Raw genomic sequence first — 21,427 nt, 5'->3', positions numbered from 1 at the left:
TGCAAGATACCACATCTCCATTTAAACGGTCACCACCAGCCTTATCTCAAATCTCCATAGTCAATAATCCAAATATACCACATCTCCAAACGTACCACATTTCCATCCATGAGTTACATCAACCCTTTTTCTCTGATACTGATCTAGATCTAATCACCCCCCCACAGTACCCCCATTATATCCCCCAGTGCTTTTTCATTAATTCTTATTACAGTTCTCCACTGATAAAACATTTACACCTATCCACCCTCATATCAATACTTACGTCACTCTATACAGTTGGTCCTTCACATATCCTCAGTCGGGCAATACTCGTTTTAGAGCCGCCCTCTCATACCGTCTCCTAGACAACCAAACATTCTCCATCGCGTCTGACAGCGCTCTTCTTTGAACTGCGCATGCGCAGGTCCGCTCCCGGACGGCGCTCATCCTCCCCTCCCCTACCCTCATGGGCGCATGCGCGCACGCGCGCATTTAAGAGCTGTCAAAATAAGGAATGCACCATACAGCGCTCCTTACCCAGGCAGAGGAGACACCAAACACAACGCTCCTCAGCTAACCGGACCCCGGCTAAGTAAGTCCCCTTTACAATAGACCACACGCCATTGTATCATACCTTCTAACACCTTATACCGTATAGGGACGGACCACGATCATCCTCTTTACAGAACTAACACAGCGTCATATATTTGTACTAACGCCGCTAGGGTAAGCTACCTCTCTTTTCTCCCCAATTATTTCTTATAAAATGCACTACATCACCATGTTCATTTCCCCCAACTTTAGAATTAACATCATCCCAGGATAGAACCTCTATCCTTTACCATCGGGATAGGATAGATCAAAGTCATAGGTTAGTATTTCATTTCCTGTTTACTCTATTCCTTTTTTAATTGATAATAGGTGGTGTCCCTCTTATCCTATCACTATGTACTACTACCTACCAAATTTTCTACTACTGCACCATACTTCTCTAAATGTCATGCACACATATACCATACTTGTGTACTTTTACTTATGTACCTATATTTGTGTACAATGGTGTACAATGAATGATATTCTCCACATTGAACAAAACGTTGGGAACTATTTTACTTATTTTATCTATTTTATGAATGCACCTTTTATTTATGAATTTTCTTCGTGATTACACATCCATGTCTTAATTATCTTTATGTATTAATTTTACTCCATGTATTTCTGATGTACATTTTTTATGATTTATCTCATATATATATATATATTTTTGTATAATAGAACATTGTGTAAAAATCATACGGACCTGAAGAAGGGAACGGTACGCTCCCGAAACGCGTCGTCCTCGCATGCAATTAAATAAAAGCCTTTTCTACTCTGAGAAGCGCGGCTATTGGCCCTGTTTTTTCTCCTACGATTGTATATTCCCATTCCCGACCCTACCAGATCGGGAAACAGGACCCCGCAGCTAAGTCTCAGTCAACTTACCATTCGCCACTTCGATCTATACCGTATATTTCTTCTGATACTCTGATGCGCTGTGTTCCTTTTTTACTTTCTATCCAATAACTATTATCAACAATGACATACTTGAGGAATACCTGGAGTTTCAAGATTCAAACTAAAATAATTTTGCAGATAATAGCAAAAATGTAAGCATAAAAGGCCCCCAATATGCGTTCCAGGGTTAAATCAAAATGGAGGCGAAATTTAAAATGGTAAAATTTTCTCACTTATACGTTCATTTAGCTCTAAAATGTACACATTTCCAAAAGATAAAAAGAGAAAACCCATTTTAAAATTTGTTATGCATTGTCTCCCAAGTAGAGAGACCGTCCATATGTGGCCATTATTTGTTTATGGGCGCATAGCGAGGCGCAGAAGGGAAGGAGCGCCCTGCTCATTGGCCCCTTTTGTAGTCTCTAAAAATATTGCTTTTTCGTTATTGGGGCCATGTGACAGCATTTGTTTTGCAGGATGAGATGCTTTTTCCAGCATTACCCTTTTGGGGTTGGTATCCCCTATTCTTGAAAACATATGTACTTTTTTTTTGAGGAAGGGGGGAAAAGTATCAATTCTGTACTGGATATTTTTACTTTTTTTTTTGGTGTTTTACCATGTAGCCTAATAATCATGTTAGCTTTATTCTGTGGGTCCATATGATTACAGAGATACTATGTTTTACTAAATTTGCCAAATAAAACCCTAATGTGGGGAGAAATCTATCATTTTTGTATCGCTGTCTTCCGAATGGCATAACATCTTTACTTTTTTGTACAGCGTTCATCGTGCGAGTTCAATAATTATTTACTTTTATCTATGGGCTGTTATGGTTGCGGTGATATTATATATGTGAGGTCTGTGTTATGATTTAGACGTTTTTGTGCATTATATGTCTCTTTATAAGTTTTAGAGCTTATGGGCATTTTTATTAATTTTTTATTAAATTTTTTATTGAATAACTTTTTTTTTTACTCTTTTATTAGTTCCACCATGAGAGATAAACAAGCAATCATCTGATGTATTGCAGGGTATTAGCTGTGTCAGCCTACGCCTGTGCATAGGCTGTGCCTTTTAATGAACGCCAACTTACAGGCACTGCCGACAGGCAGCCCTGGGGTCCTGAACAGACCTCATAGCTGCCATGGGAATGATCGGAATGCTGGGGGGGGGGTGCAGAGCAGATATGGATCATGGGGCAGAGACCGCAGCATTTAACGAGTTAAACACCCGCGATTGAAGCAAACTCCGACCGCAGGTGTTATACTGGGATGTTGGCTCTTATTTACAACTGGCACTCTGTGTATCCCGATGCCGGTTAAGCTCCGATCCAGACCTGAGCCAGCATCAGCTCAGAGTCGGATATATCCGCTGCTGAGTGCTAAGTCACTGCGCATAGCAGCGGATATATCCGGCGGGGAGTGGGAAGGAGTTAAAAGCTAATAATGAAACAACTCTGTTCTCACGAGATGTGGTTAACATGTCCATCTTTACGAGACATGTTTCAGGTGACCGACGCAATTTTCAACATTTGTGAAAATCTGTCATAAGGATACATTTTTACCTAATGACAGGTTCCCATAATCCATTTAATATTAATTCCCACTTTGCTTTTATAATAAACATTAGGTCTCTTTTACACTTGGGATGCAGATCATGTCAGAGTTCAATGTGTGAAAAACTTATGTCATTAGAGTTACAAAAGTGACTTACAAAAGAAGAGCTGATATTTTCACAAGGATGTCTGTATGACTTGCATGAGTGCAAGTCTGGCAAAAATCATTGAATACAATGGGTCAGAGTGCAATGCGAGTTCTGCATGTCAAAAACTTGCGCAGGACTAGCGTCTTAAAATGATAGTGTGAAAGGGGCCTTAGTGGTTTCACTCAATGTAAAAAGTATTTTAAAAAGTGTACCTGAGGGCATCTGTTAGAATTTTACAAGGCTGCTGTCCCAGCTCTTTCTCCTGTCCATCTGTCCCCCTCCCTCATGCAGCCTTTAGCTGACTTCATGTTCCAAGCAAATCGCTGCCATGTCAAGTCTGAAAGATGGAGGGAGAATAAGGAAGAGGGGAGAAAACTAGCAGAGCAGATGATGTCAGCAAGGACTCCAGCAATTTGGCACCAGGGAGCCAGGTAAAATTTGATCAATTTTTAAGTGAGTGGAACCATTGAATTTTATTATAAAAACAGATTTGGAAAGAGTATTAAAAAGGTTATGGGAGCCCATCATCATGAAATTATGTGTCCTGATTACAGTTTCCCTTTAAAGGGCAAGGATGAAGGACTGTATGGAAATGAGCCTGAGGAGCTCCAGACTCCATATGTGGTAATGGAGCATGGAGCCCCTCAGGCTCATATGCATAGAGTCCTTCATCCTGGTGGTCGATACCCTTTAAACAGGACAAAGGATTTTTCAGATTTCATAGACACATCTGAAGCACATCCAATTTGACTAGACAAAACTTCTGGAATTGCTGCTTAGCATTCTTGAACTGTTTAATCATACTTTTGCACGAGTTGTTAGAAACAGCAAGACTATGACAGGAAAATATTTAATTCATGTCTGAAAATCCTGCAAGGGCTCTGGGTGGTGTCTCAGCCTGAAGAGCTTTCTGTGGTTATCTTAGGTGTTTATTCAAACATACGACAGCATGGCGTTTAATAGCAAGGTTTTACCATAAATGTCAATAAATTGTATATTGTCTTAAAAGACTATGTTTACAAACATGTAAGTGTTAAACCAGTATGTGTGTGAATGAGTCGTTACGTGAATCAATCTATTTTAGCCACCAAATAAATCTAAGATCCAAGCGGAACAAGAGCTTCTTCAGTAAGAAAAATCACCATAATGAGACAGTGTGGCAATCTGCTTCGTATTAATGAATGTTACAGGGATTTGTAATGTAATCATATTAAGCAGAACATGGCTCTTCCTGTTCCCAGTGAGCCTGGTTAGTAGGCGAGATGGAGTGAGCACTGCCAGCAATGAACACATCAGGCCGGATCCTGTATTATAAGAGAAAATTTCTACTTTACATGGAAATCCAGGCATGGGTAGACCAGCATTCAAGAGGACTACTGATACAGACAGGTGAGGAGAAGATCCATGGCTATAAGCAAACTAGAATCACTGCAACAATTTGCTGAGCAGAAGACTAAGATGTCCCCTCGATTAGTGCCATGTAGTGCAACTTTTGTGCCTTTTCCAGGGCATGAACCATTCTTGTCTGAAACTGGACAAAGGTAAAGCCCAAAATGTTATTTATTTCATTCAACTTGTGTATGGGAAGGCATTTTTCTTTGGTCTGTAAATTTATGTAAGGTACATGCAACTAATAGGAGGGAGGTGTTTGTGATGGAGCTACTGTAGTATGAACGGACTAAGCTTTGATGATGATAGATAAACATAGATATATAGATATTTTTTTTTAACAATGTAGGTGTCCTGTAAATTATATTCCACTTTAAGATTTTATGCTGAGCATTATTCATTTTGAGTGTATATATATATATATATATATGTATATATATATATATGTATAGATAGAAAATATGTATTTTTCTGTAAAAATGAAAATGTTGACATGATTTTCTTATTTCTTATTTATGAAATGAATATCTGATGTTTGCTTGATCAGGTTGTAGTGGGCTTAGTTATTGAGCTGACAACCAAACAGTAGCTGAAAAATACTGATCGTCCTCTCATTATAGGATAAGAAAAAAAAAATCTTGGGATAGATGACGGACGTGGAAGTGAAGTAGAAATCTTTATGTTGTTTTTTTTTTTTTTTTTTTTTTTTGCCGATTGGAAATTTTGTTCTCCAGCTGCTTCAAAATGCCTGGAGGGAAAGAAGGTATCCCTTATGGCATCACGTCTCCCCTGCTCTGGCTATAAATATTGTATTAGCTCTTATTCCCTAGATTAATAAAACTTTTTTTTACTAACGAATATAGCAATGACAAAAACCAGACAGTTCTTTTTGAAAGTTTATCCAGAGGTAAGATAGAAATTTATGATGATCCTGACAGATTCTACATTGTGATAACTGGTAACATGTAGTTTAAGGTTGTGCACCCATATTAAAATTCATGAACAGAATATACTGGTTTGAAAAAATAACTAGAGTATTCTTCCCTCGGGATAGAGGGAAGCACTCTGATGCCCTGTATCTAAGATTTACAATACATACATAAGATTCATGTTACATAAACAGCCCTTTTGCATGTTAAAAACAATATTAACTTGTTACATTGGTGAATATACATGCATGGAATGAGCTTTTGTTGAATTCATGCATAAAAATTAGTTTTTACTTCATTAACTTTACTTGATCAAATTATATGTCTCATACATAACAGTTATGAAAAAACTTCTCATACCAATAATTCTTGTGACCAATTCTCTTAGGCTAGAGACTTTCAACCATGACTTCTCTGTGGCCTGAGGTGGATTTCAACCTTTGTAGAACATCTAATTTGCATGGTGTGGATTACAAAAACATTTTCCATGCTGGGTACTATATGCAGCCTGTGGATAGGACTGTGATAGTGAGTTATATTAGTGAAATATTCTTTAGGGACTCTTTTCACATTTTGTTAGATTCACAGTAACACTGCTCAGCATTGCTGCATAATATCCTCTATGTTGCTGATGCTCATGTAAGTGACAAAGGGACAAGGAACAGGGTCTTCACTTTTCCATTTGCTGATTATCGGGGACATCATCACAACTTGTCATCACTAGCATATGAAATATGGGGAAATGCAGATGGAACCTCGAAGGGCAATTCTTGTAATAGATTCATGATGCAAGCCATATAATTGCAAGAAATAGTGTAATTATTAATGTGCCATCAGAATCTCTCAGATTTAAATTGCAACTTTGTGGTTTAAGTCTGCTCACCACAGTGCCACCAGAAGCCAATACTAACGGAACTCCAAGTTACCAATAGTCACAATGAACCCAGTAGCAAATAGTCAAGTAGCCACCAGTAGACAATAGTCACAGTGAAGACCGCATCTGTAATACGGCAAGATAAAAATGTTGCCTCAGGTGGCAGATGCCAAAGCCCTGAGGGAGGCAGCAGAATGTTGTATTCTGATGTGGGCGATTCCGGCACCCAGGGCAGCCAGAATCACCCAACAGAATGATCAAATGATAGGCAGAATGGCGCAACACAGTTCCATCTGTGTGCACCACCCTGTATGTTCTGCAGGATGCCGGCGGGGTATGGTGACATCACGTCATCTGCGTCCCTGAACTGATGCAGATTGACACCTATAAGGTACTATGTCACTGACTGATCTACTGGTGTGTGAGAATGCATCAACAATGATCATGTTGTAGATGCTTTTTACATTTGTTTGTCAATTCAGTCAGCAGAATATAGCAAGGGTTCAGGACAGCCAGCACGGTTAAGGAGGGGGCAGTATTTAAATTTTCGCCACAGGCAAAAGAAGGCTACAATCGGCCCTAGTCAGAGTGCTTCCAGGAACCAGTAGTCATGCAATCCCAAGTAGCTAATAGTCACCTTGCCCCCAGTAGCCAATAGTTACAGAGACACTGGTAGCTAATGGTCTCAGTGCCTCTCTAGACAATAGTCATGGAGCCTAATCATAGGATAGCAGGGTGCTGATTTTTTGTATGTATTACACACAGGCCAGACAAGTATTTCAAAACAAATTTTAAGCAGACAAGTGATAAATTTCATGGCTGTGCATAAAATCAGGGCAGGAAGTGTGTCAAAAAATAGCCAATATTAAAAAATATAGATCTTTATTGAAAATACAAATTGACATACAAAACAAGACAATAAAACAATTAAAACCATATACAAATCTGACCAGCATTAGGCTACGTGCACACTGCCGTTGTCCGCTGTACCGTAGCACGGCAGGCACACGGCAGCGCGCGGGATGAGGAGGAGGAGGAGGAGGTGAGAGCTGCTCAACCCCACCCCTCTCCATAGGAACATATGGCGCACGGCGCAGTAACATGGGAAAAGATAGGATATGTCCGGGCTACGGAGCTCCTTACGGTGCAGAGAGCCCATAGAAGTGTATAGGGGACGTATATCGGCCGAATATACGCTGGCCGTATATATGTCCCCCATACATGTGTGTGAATGTAGCCTCAGGGTGGATACATACTTATAATAATCACACCCCATACATTTAACGTGGTAAGAACTCAATACATCCCAAATGTCAGAGAGAAAAGTAAAATTCTTATACAGGCAGTCCCCGGGTTACATACAAGATAGGGTCTGGAGGTTTGTTCTTAAGTTGAATTTGTATGTAAGTCGAAACTGTATATTTTATAATGGAAGTTCTAGACAATTTTTTTTCTTTTGCCCCAGTGACAATTGGAGTTTCAAAATGTTTGGTGTAATTGGACCAAGAATTATCAATAAAGCTTCATTACAGACATCTTACAGCTGATCATTGCAGTCTGGGACTATAGTAAAGCATCAAGAGAGCTTCACCAGAGGTCACAGTGGGCAGAGGGGTCCGTCTGTAACTATGGGTTGTCTGTAAGTCGGGTGTCCTTAAGTAGGGGACCGCCTGTATATATATATATATATATATATATATATATATATATAAGAATTTTACTTTTCTTATTAAAATAGATCAAGCAATATATTTTAAATGAAATAAAGAGTAGTGGCCTCAAAAACAAAACAGACAGATAGCAGATATCATTTATGGATAAAACACAGGCCAAGAAATCCAGCAGCAGGAGCATTGACCCTCTTACTGGCTGCCTGCTTTTACAGCACGGTCATCAACACTATCGCTGTTCTTCCCCTAAAGGCTTTGACCTAACAGGTGTTGGCCATCAACACATCATGTACCGATTCCAGGGTCATGCCAGATTCATATGAGGGTCATCCCTTTTTGTTCACCTCTAGATACTTAACCTTTTAAATCTTTTTCATTTTGTAGTTTTATGTAGCACACTTTATGGCAAGATAAATGTATAAATACCATAATATGGAAAACACAAAATTTTATTGAACAAAATAATAATACACATATGATCACTGCAATAAAAACAACCCATAAAATCAATCCCTGGTGGACTAAAGGTACACCGCCATTCCTGTACAATCACATTGTAAACCACAGTCAGTCAATTCATTACAGGTGTAAACATAAGGTTTCAATGTAACACACAAGTCAATCGATATAATATATTACAAGTGTAAACAAGGGGTTTATAATGTAAACCTAATCTAAATAACATGGAACCTGGTAGGAGGTCATGTAAACCAAACAAGACAAAATAAAGTGCATCGTGCAAAATAGCTATATATACCAACCAGGCTGCATATTGAACAGGAGATGTGGCGCTGTACCAGACAACCCCGACGCACGTTTCGCCGTCGCTTCCTCATTACCCCCTGAGGAAGCGACGGCGAAACGTGCGTCGGGGTTGTCTGGTACAGCGCCACATCTCCTGTTCAATATGCAGCCTGGTTGGTATATATAGCTATTTTGCACGATGCACTTTATTTTGTCTTGTTTGGTTTATATGACCTCCTACCAGGTTCCATGTTATTTAGATTAGGTTTACATTATAAACCCCTTGTTTACACTTGTAATATATTATATCGATTGACTTGTGTGTTACATTGAAACCTTATGTTTACACCTGTAATGAATTGACTGACTGTGGTTTACAATGTGATTGTACAGGAATGGCGGTGTACCTTTAGTCCACCAGGGATTGATTTTATGGGTTGTTTTTATTGCAGTGATCATATGTGTATTATTATTTTGTTCAATAAAATTTTGTGTTTTCCATATTATGGTATTTATACATTTATTTTGTGTACTTTGTTGTATAAGGCCTGTATATAGGTACATATAGTTGGTGTTCATAGCAGTCCTTGCTTTCCACACATTTTCTGGATAATTGGTATTGACACTTTATGGCAAGAGACCTCTCCGACTATAGAATTCCTCAATGGAATTAGTGAAAGGTAGTCAGCAATGCCTGCTTGGATGATCACTCATATACATGTATCCATGAAAATACATACACACACGTACATGTGTGAATGATAGGTGCGGCTCTCTCAATAAGCATTGCTCGGCTGCTGAAATGTTGCTCATTTGGCTACTGTCCTTGTCAAAATCAGCAGTATGCAATTATTTTAACAAAATAATACATTTAACATTCTCTCTCAACAGTTTGCTGTCAGTATAATCTTACAAGTTATTAATGGCTCAGACTCAGATGCAATAATAAAATAATGATGGTTACTTGGCAAGATGTGGTTGTGGGTATCAAATACTTCCAGTTGTGCCTCCAGGCATATCCAGGGTATCATTAGCACACTATAGCACTGACATTACCACACTTTTCACAGTAATAGATCTCAAGAGTTGCCTCCGACAGAAAATTCCCCCCACCCCCCATTATTGACTAGCCTGCTTTACAAATGTTTTATGATCCACTCATTTACATTTTGTTTATTTTCCGCATTTATACAAACAATGGGAAGGTTGAAAATATATATTTTTTCATAAATTAATATTAACTTGTTCCCATCCGCCCACTGGAAAAATACTGCCGTAGTTTCTCCTGCCCCCAGAGTGGAGGATTTGTATGGCTTCTTATTTCTTCACTGCAAAGCACTGAAGTAGCACATTGCAGTAGTTGTGGATGATAGCCAGGTCTTCAGGGGTTAATAAGAGGGGGTCTTACAGATGCCTCAGTTATAGGTGAAGACTAGTAAGTGAAAAAAAAAAAAAAAAATTTGGAAAGGTCTCCCAGGGGCTTTTTTGACCCCATGGGGGACATATAAAAACAAAATAAAATACACACAAAAACCACTACACTATAAAAAACATTGCATTAGTCACCCCGTTTGCCTTAGAATATATATAATCATAAAACGACCATTACGCACTAGGAAATTTATATAGTCATTTTATTTAAATTTGAAAACAAAAAATATACATTATGAAAATACTAATTGGTTTCTCCAGTTTTTGTTATTTTAACTCCCCAAAGCGCCTAAAAAAGGGTCGTAAAATATTTTTTATCTTTAAGGCTGCGTTCACACGTTGCGTTTTGACCTGCGTTTTCATCGCGTTTGAAACGCATATACAACAGCTGAGGAGAGGGGATTTGCCTAATGATACCACTGTTAACATTTCAGTTTACAAAACGCATCGTAAACGCGATGTTAACACACACGTTAACATTGTGTTAACAAATGTAAACGGTAATGTAATTAGGCAAATTACCTCTCATCAGCTGTTGTAATGAGTTTTAAAATGCAATGAAAACGCAACCAAAGCGCAACGTGTGAACGCGCCCTAAATTTCCCTGTGTCTCACAAAAACTTTTTTGAAAAATTAATTTGTGGCCTAACAAGTATGAAAATCTGCTAAAATGCCCTGGTCATTAGAGCCTTTTAAGGCCTGGTCAGAAAGGGGTTAAACTTAAGCACTTTGTACGGTGTGCACCATTAATATGTACAAGTATATCTAGACAGAGTGGGGAAGTGAGAGTGACCGATTAGTGATTGAACTAAAATATGGCTTTTATTTGTTAATTATAATATATTAACCTGTGAGGTTGGGAGTATACATATCCTGTTTTTGTCAAATTACAGGGACAGTATTTCTACTACCCCTGGGGTAAATATTTTGCCTCTGTATTTTCTTGCTCCACTGTGTGGCTGAAGAATGAAGCAAGTAACTAATCCCCAGTAAAGTGCAGCAGATGGCGGAGTCAGTAATTAGGAGGCCATTGCCACTTGCAGGTATACAGACAATAGCAGGGAAGGAGGCAGAGCTCTTAGGCCTCGTGCACGCAGACGTATGAAAATAGCTGTATTCATGCATAGCATATGGCACCATTCATTACAATGGTAATACTGACATCCATTTACATGGCTGCATTGTCCACCGTAGCGTGCTGTGAGCGAAACGTAAAAAATAGAGATTTTCTCCAGTATATCTGTTCCATATAACCCATAGAAATACAGGACTGGAGAAATCAGACGTTCATGTGAGAGCGGCCTTAGTGATGGAGCAGTTTAAGCTCCCATCCCCCGCTTTCCCTCGCATGTGTTTCTCTGAGCGGGTCTTCCTGGGGCAAGGCGGGGCCACACTCTGAGAACTATATACCTGTCATTTGACTGACAGGTCAATTGACCAATCGGATAACTGTCCTTTAATCTCAAATAGAGATATGCTGTGTGAAGCACGGTTAAAGGGGAAGTGTTTAAAGGGGCTTGTCAATCCAAAAAAGAAATAAAAAAAAATTGTCAAAATGTTTGGCTTTTTTATTTTAAATGTTTTCAGTAAGCAATATGATTAGTGTTTTATAATCATAAAAAGGCTGCTTATGTAATCAGCCATAAAGCTGTGGAATTAAGGATGGATATTTACAGGGGAGTTATCCTAAATGGCCATGGATTAAGTACATGTCATGACCAGCATATATTCTATGACCTAGAACATCTTTTCAGTATGGGTATTATTGAATTATGTGAATATAGATGATATTAACAGATTTGACCCGTCAATGGACACTGACTTGTGAAGAAGAGTGGGCTAGTATTGCTCATGAAAAGCAGCCAAAATGAAGTCTCATTGAGGACATAATGGTTTAATAGTTTTTAACTTATAGAACCTCTTAGGCCTCTTTCACACTTGCGTTGCAGATCATGTCAGAGTCTGATCAGGGTGCGATCAGGGTTTGGTCACTGAAAAACTGACATTTTTCATCAGAGTTCAATCAGTTTTCAGTCAGAGTTTGTTCAGTGTCTCCATTTTTCATGCGCGTTTTCAATGCTATTTCAATGTGTTTTTAAGCGCAGATAACGCACTTGAAAAGGACTCAGGACTGAGCTCTATCTTTTCTATGACAACTGATGCGTGAAAAACGCATTGCACTTGCAAGTGTCTCAGAGTGCAATGCGTTTTTGATGCATCTCCATAGACTGGTGCGTTTTTCATACGGGTGACTTGCAAAAGTAGAACATGCTGAGATTTAAACGTGTGTTAAAAAAAAAACTTCGTGTGAGTGTGAAAAAAAAATGCAAGTCTGAAAAAGCCCATTGATTAGAATGGGTCAGAGTGCAATGCAAGATCTGTGTGTCAAATCATGCACAGAACACGTGCTTGAAAAGCACAAGTGTAGAAGGGGCCTTCCTCTCCAAATGTTTTCAACATTTCCCCTTCTGATGCCCATTTTGACATGTGTTATGTGTTTCATCCCCTATAGTCATTATGCATATTCATTCCGGGCACATGAACATTCCTCCATTTATTTTTCAGATCTGGTTTACTGAGTTTGGGAATAGGGATATCCTTAGTCCTCTACTTGCATTAGAATGCTGGTGATATAATTGTCGTTTTCTTACTACTCAGCATATAATAATTTCATTGTGAGATATATATACCCAATTGAATAAGTTCTGCTTATCGGGATTTGCCCAGCCCCCCTATTCTTCTGGTTATTCACAAAATTATTAGCTGTAAACCAACCACCTGTCTCAAGTGCCACATTTGATTTTAAAAAATCATGGTACAACATGTATAGCAGCAATGAACTCTGGACAGAGTGGTGGTTATTTATTACCCACTTTCAAATGGAAAACTGTTGGTGTTTTCTGACACTCTCAACTTGTTCTTTTTTTTGGGTTAATCCAACAGTTTTCTGGCGCTTCTATTTTTTTGACTTGTTTAGTGGAACATTGTTGGTGCAAAATTAGAAAAGCTAAAAGTAAGTCCAGTTCTAAACCTTTTAGTTTGTATTACATTTCATTAATCACTTGCGCCACTGACATCCCACTGAAAAATATAGCACGTTTCCAGTACCACTCTGCGCCCACATTAATAAATGCCTGCCAATGTGTGCAAAGGGAACACCCTGCCAACTAGCAGCTTTGGCACATGCCTACTGAGACTTAGGTGTATGGCAGTAGCCATCTTGGATATGGGCATAGTCCTTTCACAGACCAACAATACCAGTAACCAATCAAAAATTTAAAAAATTTAAAAAGCCAGATTAAAGGAGATGTGTGGGACATATTGATCCATCCGATGGGGTATCCATGGGATTCTTAAAATCTGAAAAAAGAAGAGATAAATCAAAGAAAAAAACTTGAAAAGAGGACATCTCTTTCAAAAAAAGGCATACACTTTAAAATCAGTAGGGCTATGCAGGATCAACAGATACACACAATCCCGTTCCTACCAGTACTTATCATATGATACTTAAAAGATAACATTCAACATTTAAGCTGTTTGGTTGAAGAGTATTAAGATGATATAATCATCTGATTTCACATTTCCTTTATAGAAGATCCCTATTACTCCCCCTACCCCTTCTCAGTGGTGGGATGTGATCAATCACAGTAAATATTAAATGCGATTCCTTGTGACCCATTTCTGTGACATGCCTGCTAACAGATAAATACATTCTTTTTTCTATGAATGGTGTACTTATGATGTGTGATTCTAGTTTTGAAATCATTTGTGGTTTTTGGAATATATTTCGAATTGCATGGACAACTAAGTATGGAGATGCCAAATTCCCTATTACATTATAAATAGTAACATGTCTTATATGTCTGGCCATTGTGTGTAAAGGACTCCCCTTTATTCAATATTGGAAATTTATACAGAATCTGCAGGAAGAACTTCAAGTAGGTAGGGTTTGTGATATGTCTCTCTGTATAGATGTTTTGAATGGTCCCACATCAGATCTTCCAAGATGGTCCCTTATGTTTTTGGCATGTCTGTATAAGAACAACGACAACGGCTGTGCACCCACACTTTTGCAGTGCTGCTCTGGACTTTTTATCTTTTTATCTAATGGCACTAGAGACTCCTTTTTGAATTTTCTTTGTCTAATTATCATTACCATGGAATTACAGTGGGTAATCAAATTTCATATGGTTGCCTACACATCCAAGGACCAGGAAAGGAATTTTGCAGATCCTCCAGGGAGATATACGAATTTCCTGCTAAATAGATAGATAGATAAGATTAGGTAGATGGAAAATAGATAAATAGATAGATAGAAATGAATGGAAGGGAGGAGTGGGAAGATTCATTACTACACTCATGTCTAGTTCCAAAAGTTATAATACCAAAACTTTGACTGTTATTGAATAAACCTTCACATTTATGTTATGTATATTATCCTGCCTCTTAGCTGCAAGCTTGAGTGCTGCAGATATTCTTCTGTAACCTTGATCAGATCTTCGCTGTCTCTGAGCTCCTTGGGCAGTACCTTAGACCCCATGAATCTCATGTGCTCTAACATGCATGGTAAGGTCTTATATTTACAGGTGTGTGCTTTTCTAAATCAAGTTCAGTTAGCTTAATTAAACACAGCTGTACTCAAATGAAGGAGTAGAACCATTTCAAGAAGGAGCAGAAGGAAATGGACATAAAGTGAGTTAAATATAAGTGTCACAGCAGAGGGTCTGAATACATATGACTATGTGAAATTTCATATCTATATTTCTGTCAAGATTATGTGCAAAGTCAAGAGTCAACTGGCTGCAATAAAGCAAAGAGTAAAAAATTTAAAGGGGTCTGAATATTTTCCTTACCCACTGTATTAGTTTACTATTCTATTTAAAAACAAATAGATGAGCAATGTCTTTTCATAAAAGCTCTTGATCCCCTAAAGGATTCCATGAATTTAGGTAAATAATAACATATAATTATCCTGTTTGAAGTTTCATGCTTGATGGTATGATTTCTTACAAAAACACATTTTATCTAAAAGGTGTAACAAAAGAAATTATTGTTAGCAGTATCACCAAGTGAGTAAACCTATTGGGATTACTCATGGGAACTTATGATAACAGAAATCTTTTATAAATCAAAATAAAAGCAATATACTCTCTCATTATAGGTAATCCACATAATTACCCTTGGCAATTGGAATGCTTTGATGACAATACAAATTTAGTTAATTGGTTTCGGCCAACAGATCCAGTGGCAGTGGCCTACCCTTTTTACACTGTTAAGGATTTTTAGCAGAACTGTAGCTTAAAATCTTGGTTATTGTAAATACTTTCATGCAAGACTTTACTTTGCATAGGGTTTTGTTGCACTTTGCAGCTGGATGTATGTTTCAGATGATGCTTCAGTGATGGACAACTTAATCAGTGGCCGTGGCCACATCCAGAAATTCCACTCCAGTCCGTGCTGGCTATACTGGTCTCTTGCTACTTTTGCACTACTTATGTTCTGTGTTGATTGCTGTGTACGATGATCCTTGCTTTGTTACTGACAATTATTTTCCTTTAGAATTCTCTAGCTTGCTGCCATCTTGGTTTTGACCATATTTCACTGACTAGGCTTTTGTCTGTCCGTCTCTCTTTTTCTTTGTTACCTGTTTTGCGAACATACCCAGAGTAGGGAATGTTGTCTAGTTGCCACCTGTTAGAGGTTATGAGTAGCTTAGGACCCACACCTTTTCACCTCTGTTATGACAGATAGAATATTGTAGATTAAGTTATAATAAAGCTCTTTCTACATAGATTGTACATATGTTAAATAAAGTACAAGAATGCAGTTACAATCAAAATACAATTGAAAATCTTAAAAACATTTAATTGTATATATCGGAATAGTATGATTATAGACTGGCCAATGTATTGTACAACTAGTTTTCTATCTCACACAGTTCACAAAGTATAATGTGTGCTCAGGCTTCTTTATTTGAAAAAGGACTTTAAAATAAACTTAAAAAAAACATGAAAAGGAAAAAAAATAAATATAGATAAAAATCTATATAGGTCATTTATCCGAGTCAGCTTCCAATTCCTCTCCCTTGATGGAAACCGGTCATAGTAGTTTTTTTAATTTGAAAATATTGATAGATTTTCTTTGTTACCTTTGTTTGCTTTTTAAAAACAATAATTCAAGGTGTTATTCTGTACACAAAGATTAAAATAGCAACATCAGCCATCCAAAGCTAAAATTGTTATATTTCCTGGGATTATAGCACATATTGCACTCAATTAGAGAGATTCAATATAAACAGGGGCATAACTTGAGGGGGTGCATAGGTTGCGATTGCACCTGGGCCCAAGAGGTTTAGGGGGCCCTTATGGTGTCACTTTCCTATATGAGAAGATTATTACTATAAACCGTACATTACAGTCGGGGGCCTGGCACAGCTTTTGCACTGGGGCCCATCCGCTTGTAGTTACACCATTGAATATAAATGACCTATTCTACACACACAATTAAAGTGGTTGAAAGAGTGTCACATATTCATTACACTAATCTTATCTACAGTTAGTTATTTAGTTTGCAGAAGAAGAAACTGTGGATACTTTGGCTTCATTTAAGGGAATCTGTCATTGGGTTTTAACCATTAAATTTAATGAGAGGTTCCCACAGAAGTCTTCATACTGTACCCATGTTTTTTGTGTAAAAAATCCATAGCTTATATCTACCTAACATCACTTTTAAAAAGTTACTGGTACCCCGCAAGGAGACTCATTGGGGAAATGTATCACCATTGTTGTCTTGGTTCTACTTTTTGAGACATTTTTGTCTCAGTAGAGACTTATTTTTTCCCCAGTTAAGGCAAAAAAGTTTCAAAAAGTAGTAGAAGACGCTGAACAATATGGTTATAAATCCACCCCACTAAATCACAAGGGGTGTTGTTTCTTTTTGGCAGAGTTATTGTGTGACATGGCTCAGCCTCCTCATTCCCTTTCTCTCCTGGATGAAGCAGGGGGGATGAGGGAGTTGAGGGAGACATTGACTGTGACTATCATACTGAAGAGAATTCCTTAGGAAGGGGGGATGAGGGAGCTAAGCTGAATCACACAGTGACTCTACTGAAGAGAAAACATACCCCGGCGACTTGGTAAGTCTCTCGTCAAGACGCCAGCAATGTTTTAAAAAAAATTATTTTCGCTTGATCTAAACTATGGATTTTTGTAAAAAAATATAAGCATGCCAGTATCAATTACTCTTCCCTGGTCACGTTAATAAACTATTTTAATTAGAATCCATCACCATAGTAAAAAGTGACTTACTAATATATACAGCGCCATTCTTTATAAATAATAGGGAAGATCATTAAGTCACATTTGAGAACATTACAATCAATGGTTTTAGAGTCCCTACATGTTATGTTAATGCTTCACCCCTCTGTAGGTCTCAATGATAATTTTATGCCAAATTTCATAGATTGCCAGGACTTCACAAACTTGATGTAATTGGTCAAACTAGTGAAAAGGAATTCTTCAGAAAAGATGATGGCGACCATGGTAAAATCATTGCCGAAAAAGGGAAGGTTATAGTAAGGAAAATAAAAGGCAATGCCATTACAAAGACAACAGAGAATAAAACAGCACTGATAAAAGCTAAAAGCTATCAATGACAGCAATAGGATTCAAAATTGGGGGAAAGTGGCATGTATCATAATGTTCCAGTGATTCTCTTTTTATTTTATTTTTTTTAAATTAGAGATAACAAGGTTATATCATAAATATACATACTATGTATACAATGTGTACAATGTAATAGAGGTATAACAAATATATACTAGATTGACCACAAATGAAATATACAGTTTGCCTCCTATATGAATACGATGTAATAGTAATATAATTATTGAGATTCAGAGTCATAAAGAATAGTTGTAAAAGTGTATCAATGCAACTGAAATACTTTTCTAAAATATTAAGCCACAAAATGTTCTTCAGGTTTAAATTGATAACATAGAACCATTAAAAGATAAAGCTGAAATAATGATAGATGATAAATAGAAGGTTCAGCTCCTCAGATTTGCTGTGTAGAAAATAAATGATAATGAGTAAATGATATTCTATTTGTTCCCATGCGCAATTTTATGGTCATACGCCATTTATACACTGTAATTGGTGCAGTTACTATTCCAAAAAAAAAAAATGAATGCACAAAAGAACTGTACTTTGCAGTCACAGCTACTCTTGGCAATGTAAAGGCGCATTCCCCCCGTACCGTAGCATAGCACGTACATAGCACGGCGGGAACACGGCAGTGCCGGGGAGAGGAGAAGGAGGTGAGCGCTGCTCAACCCCGCCCCTCTCCTTGAGGATAAATGGCATGCGGCCTAGAAAAGATAGGACATGCTACGTGTGGCACCGTACCGCTCCCGTATGGTGCCGCACGCCTGTTGCCGGCCTATGGGGGACGTGTATGCGACGTATATAGGTTGCCGTATATACGTCCCCTGTCCAGCCATGTGAATTAGATCTAACAATTAGTAAGACCTGCCAGGCATGGTTGGGAACATACAGAATATTGGTTACAGAAGCCCTACATCAACTGTCCTTGTTGATCAGGACTCCAGATATAAATGACGGTCAGAAACATTCCATGGTAACTGTAACATTACTAATAAACAATAATGATTGTAAGTATTGTATTTTCTAAGACACCTTTAAGAACTGCTACTTAAAGGAGTTTATCAGGGATTTAAGAATGGATTCCCATGTTCCCATGTCACACTGATACTATGGGTCTTCAGCACCTATCCTCATCAGGAATTACCAGGGGAAGGCACAAGAACAGTTCCCGCCACCAGACACCACTCCTTCTGACGTAACAAGCAAAGTTCTGTGGTCTGGGGAGGCCATTTGGCATTTCCAGCCTCACATAGGTATAGAAGACCATAAGGGCCAACTTGACAGTGGAGTCGAAAGCTGGAAAGGCTAAGTACAGGTTTTGTCACTGTCGACCTCCCCTTCCCCCAAAGGTTTTTCAGAATTCCTATGAAACCAAGCAGCCCCTTTTCTTTTATATTTAGGCCTCATAGTGAATGCCATTGAAGTGTATAGTATATTAACATATGTGGGAAAGATGCCAACAGAAGCAACCACACAGAGCAATTATTTCACAGGATATAAAATAACATGCTATGTCTGGCCATGGGTTGTGTCTGGTACTGCATTGAATTGAATGATGTTAAGATGTAGTAACAGTCTGTAGGCAGGTGTGTGGTGCTGCTTTGAATTAGCTCTTTTTTTCCTGACAAACCCTTCAAATGGTTCAAAATGTGATAACCTAATCGAACAATGAATTATACCCATAGTTAAATAATAATAACATTGTATAGAATTACCTTAGCTTCAGAATACTCATGAGCCTTTAGTGTTTCATTTTCTTAGTTTTTGTGATGTATCACAAGCTTTTTTTTTGCCTATGTTAGAAAATTTCTCAAGAGATTACATTCTATGCAGCAGAGAAAAATGACATCAGTTTCAAGGGCAGGTTTAAGTTTAAGGACTATTACTGCAGAAATGGATCAAAATTCATAAGCTCCTAGCAGTGCCTCTTGAGTCAGAATTAAGAAGCAAAAGGAAAGAAAATGCTAAAGATGAGTCCTTATGGATTTGACATGAAAGGAAAAAAAATCATAGAAACCACATCTAGCGATGTAATGGAAAGGCGAGAAGATTATTCAAGGATCTCGAACACAGGAGGCTACAGTAATGGTCGATACCAATGCTATTCAACAATTACCATAAGAAGAATATGTTTCTTGGCTAACAAGGCGAGACAAAAATAAAGTATTTTTAAATTTAATTTACCATATATGAAATTATAATACAGCATTAATTATAATACAGTACAGGTATATATTTTTTAAGTATAACTCCAGACAAAAAAAATTAAATTGCCCCTGTAATAATTGGATTATTTAAATTTTGGGTTGTTCATTCAAGCCCAGGTTAAAGGTCATTAAATAACTAGCCTCCAAAGAGCATCCACTGGAGATCACAGTGGGCAAAGAGGTCCATCTGTAATGAGGGGTCATCTGTACAAGCTGTACTTGTATGGCAGATTTATTTTAAAGCCACTGTATACACATACAGACTTTATTTTTTGTGAAAAACAAATAATTCACATTGTAACTCATACTCTATGAATACAGAATACTGGATGAGGGCAGGTTACATGCTTATACAATAATTAAAACCTTAAAAAAGAAACCCAAAGTAATAGAATTACATTACTCCTAAGCTAGTGATATCTCCAGTAGATGTCACATCTGTCAAATCTGGAATAAGTACTTTGTGTTAAATCCCCAGAGCAGCAGCTTCCTAATCTGATTACTCAAATTACTATATTCTAACACTGGTATATAGCAGATGTATGTAACTTCAGAGCACAATATTTTAAATTAACATATCAGTAATGCAAATGCCTTCTTCTTTGTTACACTTATGGGTGGTCATTAGAGATGAGCGAACATGCTCGTCCGAGCTTGATGCTCGGTCGAGCATTAGGGTACTCGAAACTGCTCGTTGCTCGGACGAATACTTCGCCCGCTCGAGAAAATGGCAGCTCCCGCCGTTTTGCTTTTTGGCGGCCAGAAACAGAGCCAATCACAAGCCAGGAGACTCTGCGCTCCACCCAGCATGACGTGGTACCCTTACACGTCGATAGCAGTGGTTGGCTGGCCAGATCAGGTGACCCTGGGATAGACTAGCCGCTGCCCGCGCTGCTCGGATCATTCTGTGTCTGGATGCCGCTAGGGAGAGAGCTGCTGCTGGTCAGGGAAAGCGTTAGGGTGTTCTATTAGCTTACTGTTAGGCAGGAGTGATTCTCAAAGAACCCAACAGCCCTTCTTAGGGCTACAATAACGTTCTACTTTTTTTATTTTAATTTGCATCTAGTACCATTTTGTGAGGAATTAGCAGGGGGACTTGCTACCGTTGTGTTTAGCTCTTAGTGGCACACATATCCATAGCAAAGACCGAAGTGGGAAAATTTAGTAGGGGTTGGATTTCAATTAGGCACTAACTCAGTGTCATCTCATCTGGCATAGTAGTGTGCTTTGATACTTGGCTAGAAAATAGCCATAGGAGAATACAAAGAGCTTACTTACGCATACAGTAGCGTTCTATATATTTGATTTCTGGTTGATCTGCTGGTGGCTGTACTTTCTG

The 21,427-nt window shown here is 38.2% G+C and overlaps 1 protein-coding gene across 8 annotated transcripts in view; it reads left to right on the top strand.

Moving 5' to 3' along the window:
- Positions 1 to 21,427, top strand: part of KCNT2 (potassium sodium-activated channel subfamily T member 2) — a 537,964-nt gene that overhangs the window by 140,482 nt on the left and 376,055 nt on the right. For 3 of the 8 annotated variants that reach the window (XM_072126925.1, XM_072126922.1, XM_072126921.1), the window contains exon 1: positions 4,469 to 4,721. The exons of 4 other annotated variants lie outside the window; for them this stretch is intronic. In XM_072126925.1, coding sequence (XP_071983026.1) covers positions 4,585 to 4,721 — 137 coding nt within the window. In that variant the 5' untranslated portion in view covers positions 4,469 to 4,584. Of the gene's footprint in view, positions 1 to 4,455; positions 4,722 to 21,427 lie in introns of those variants that run through there. One more of the 8 variants, XM_072126926.1, reaches the window with a different exon arrangement.

Source organism: Engystomops pustulosus, chromosome 10 (assembly GCF_040894005.1).
Source record: "Engystomops pustulosus chromosome 10, aEngPut4.maternal, whole genome shotgun sequence".
Taxonomy (NCBI): domain Eukaryota; kingdom Metazoa; phylum Chordata; class Amphibia; order Anura; family Leptodactylidae; genus Engystomops; species Engystomops pustulosus.
Note: the sequence above shows the minus strand (reverse complement) of the source record. Positions and strands in the feature narration are given on the sequence as shown.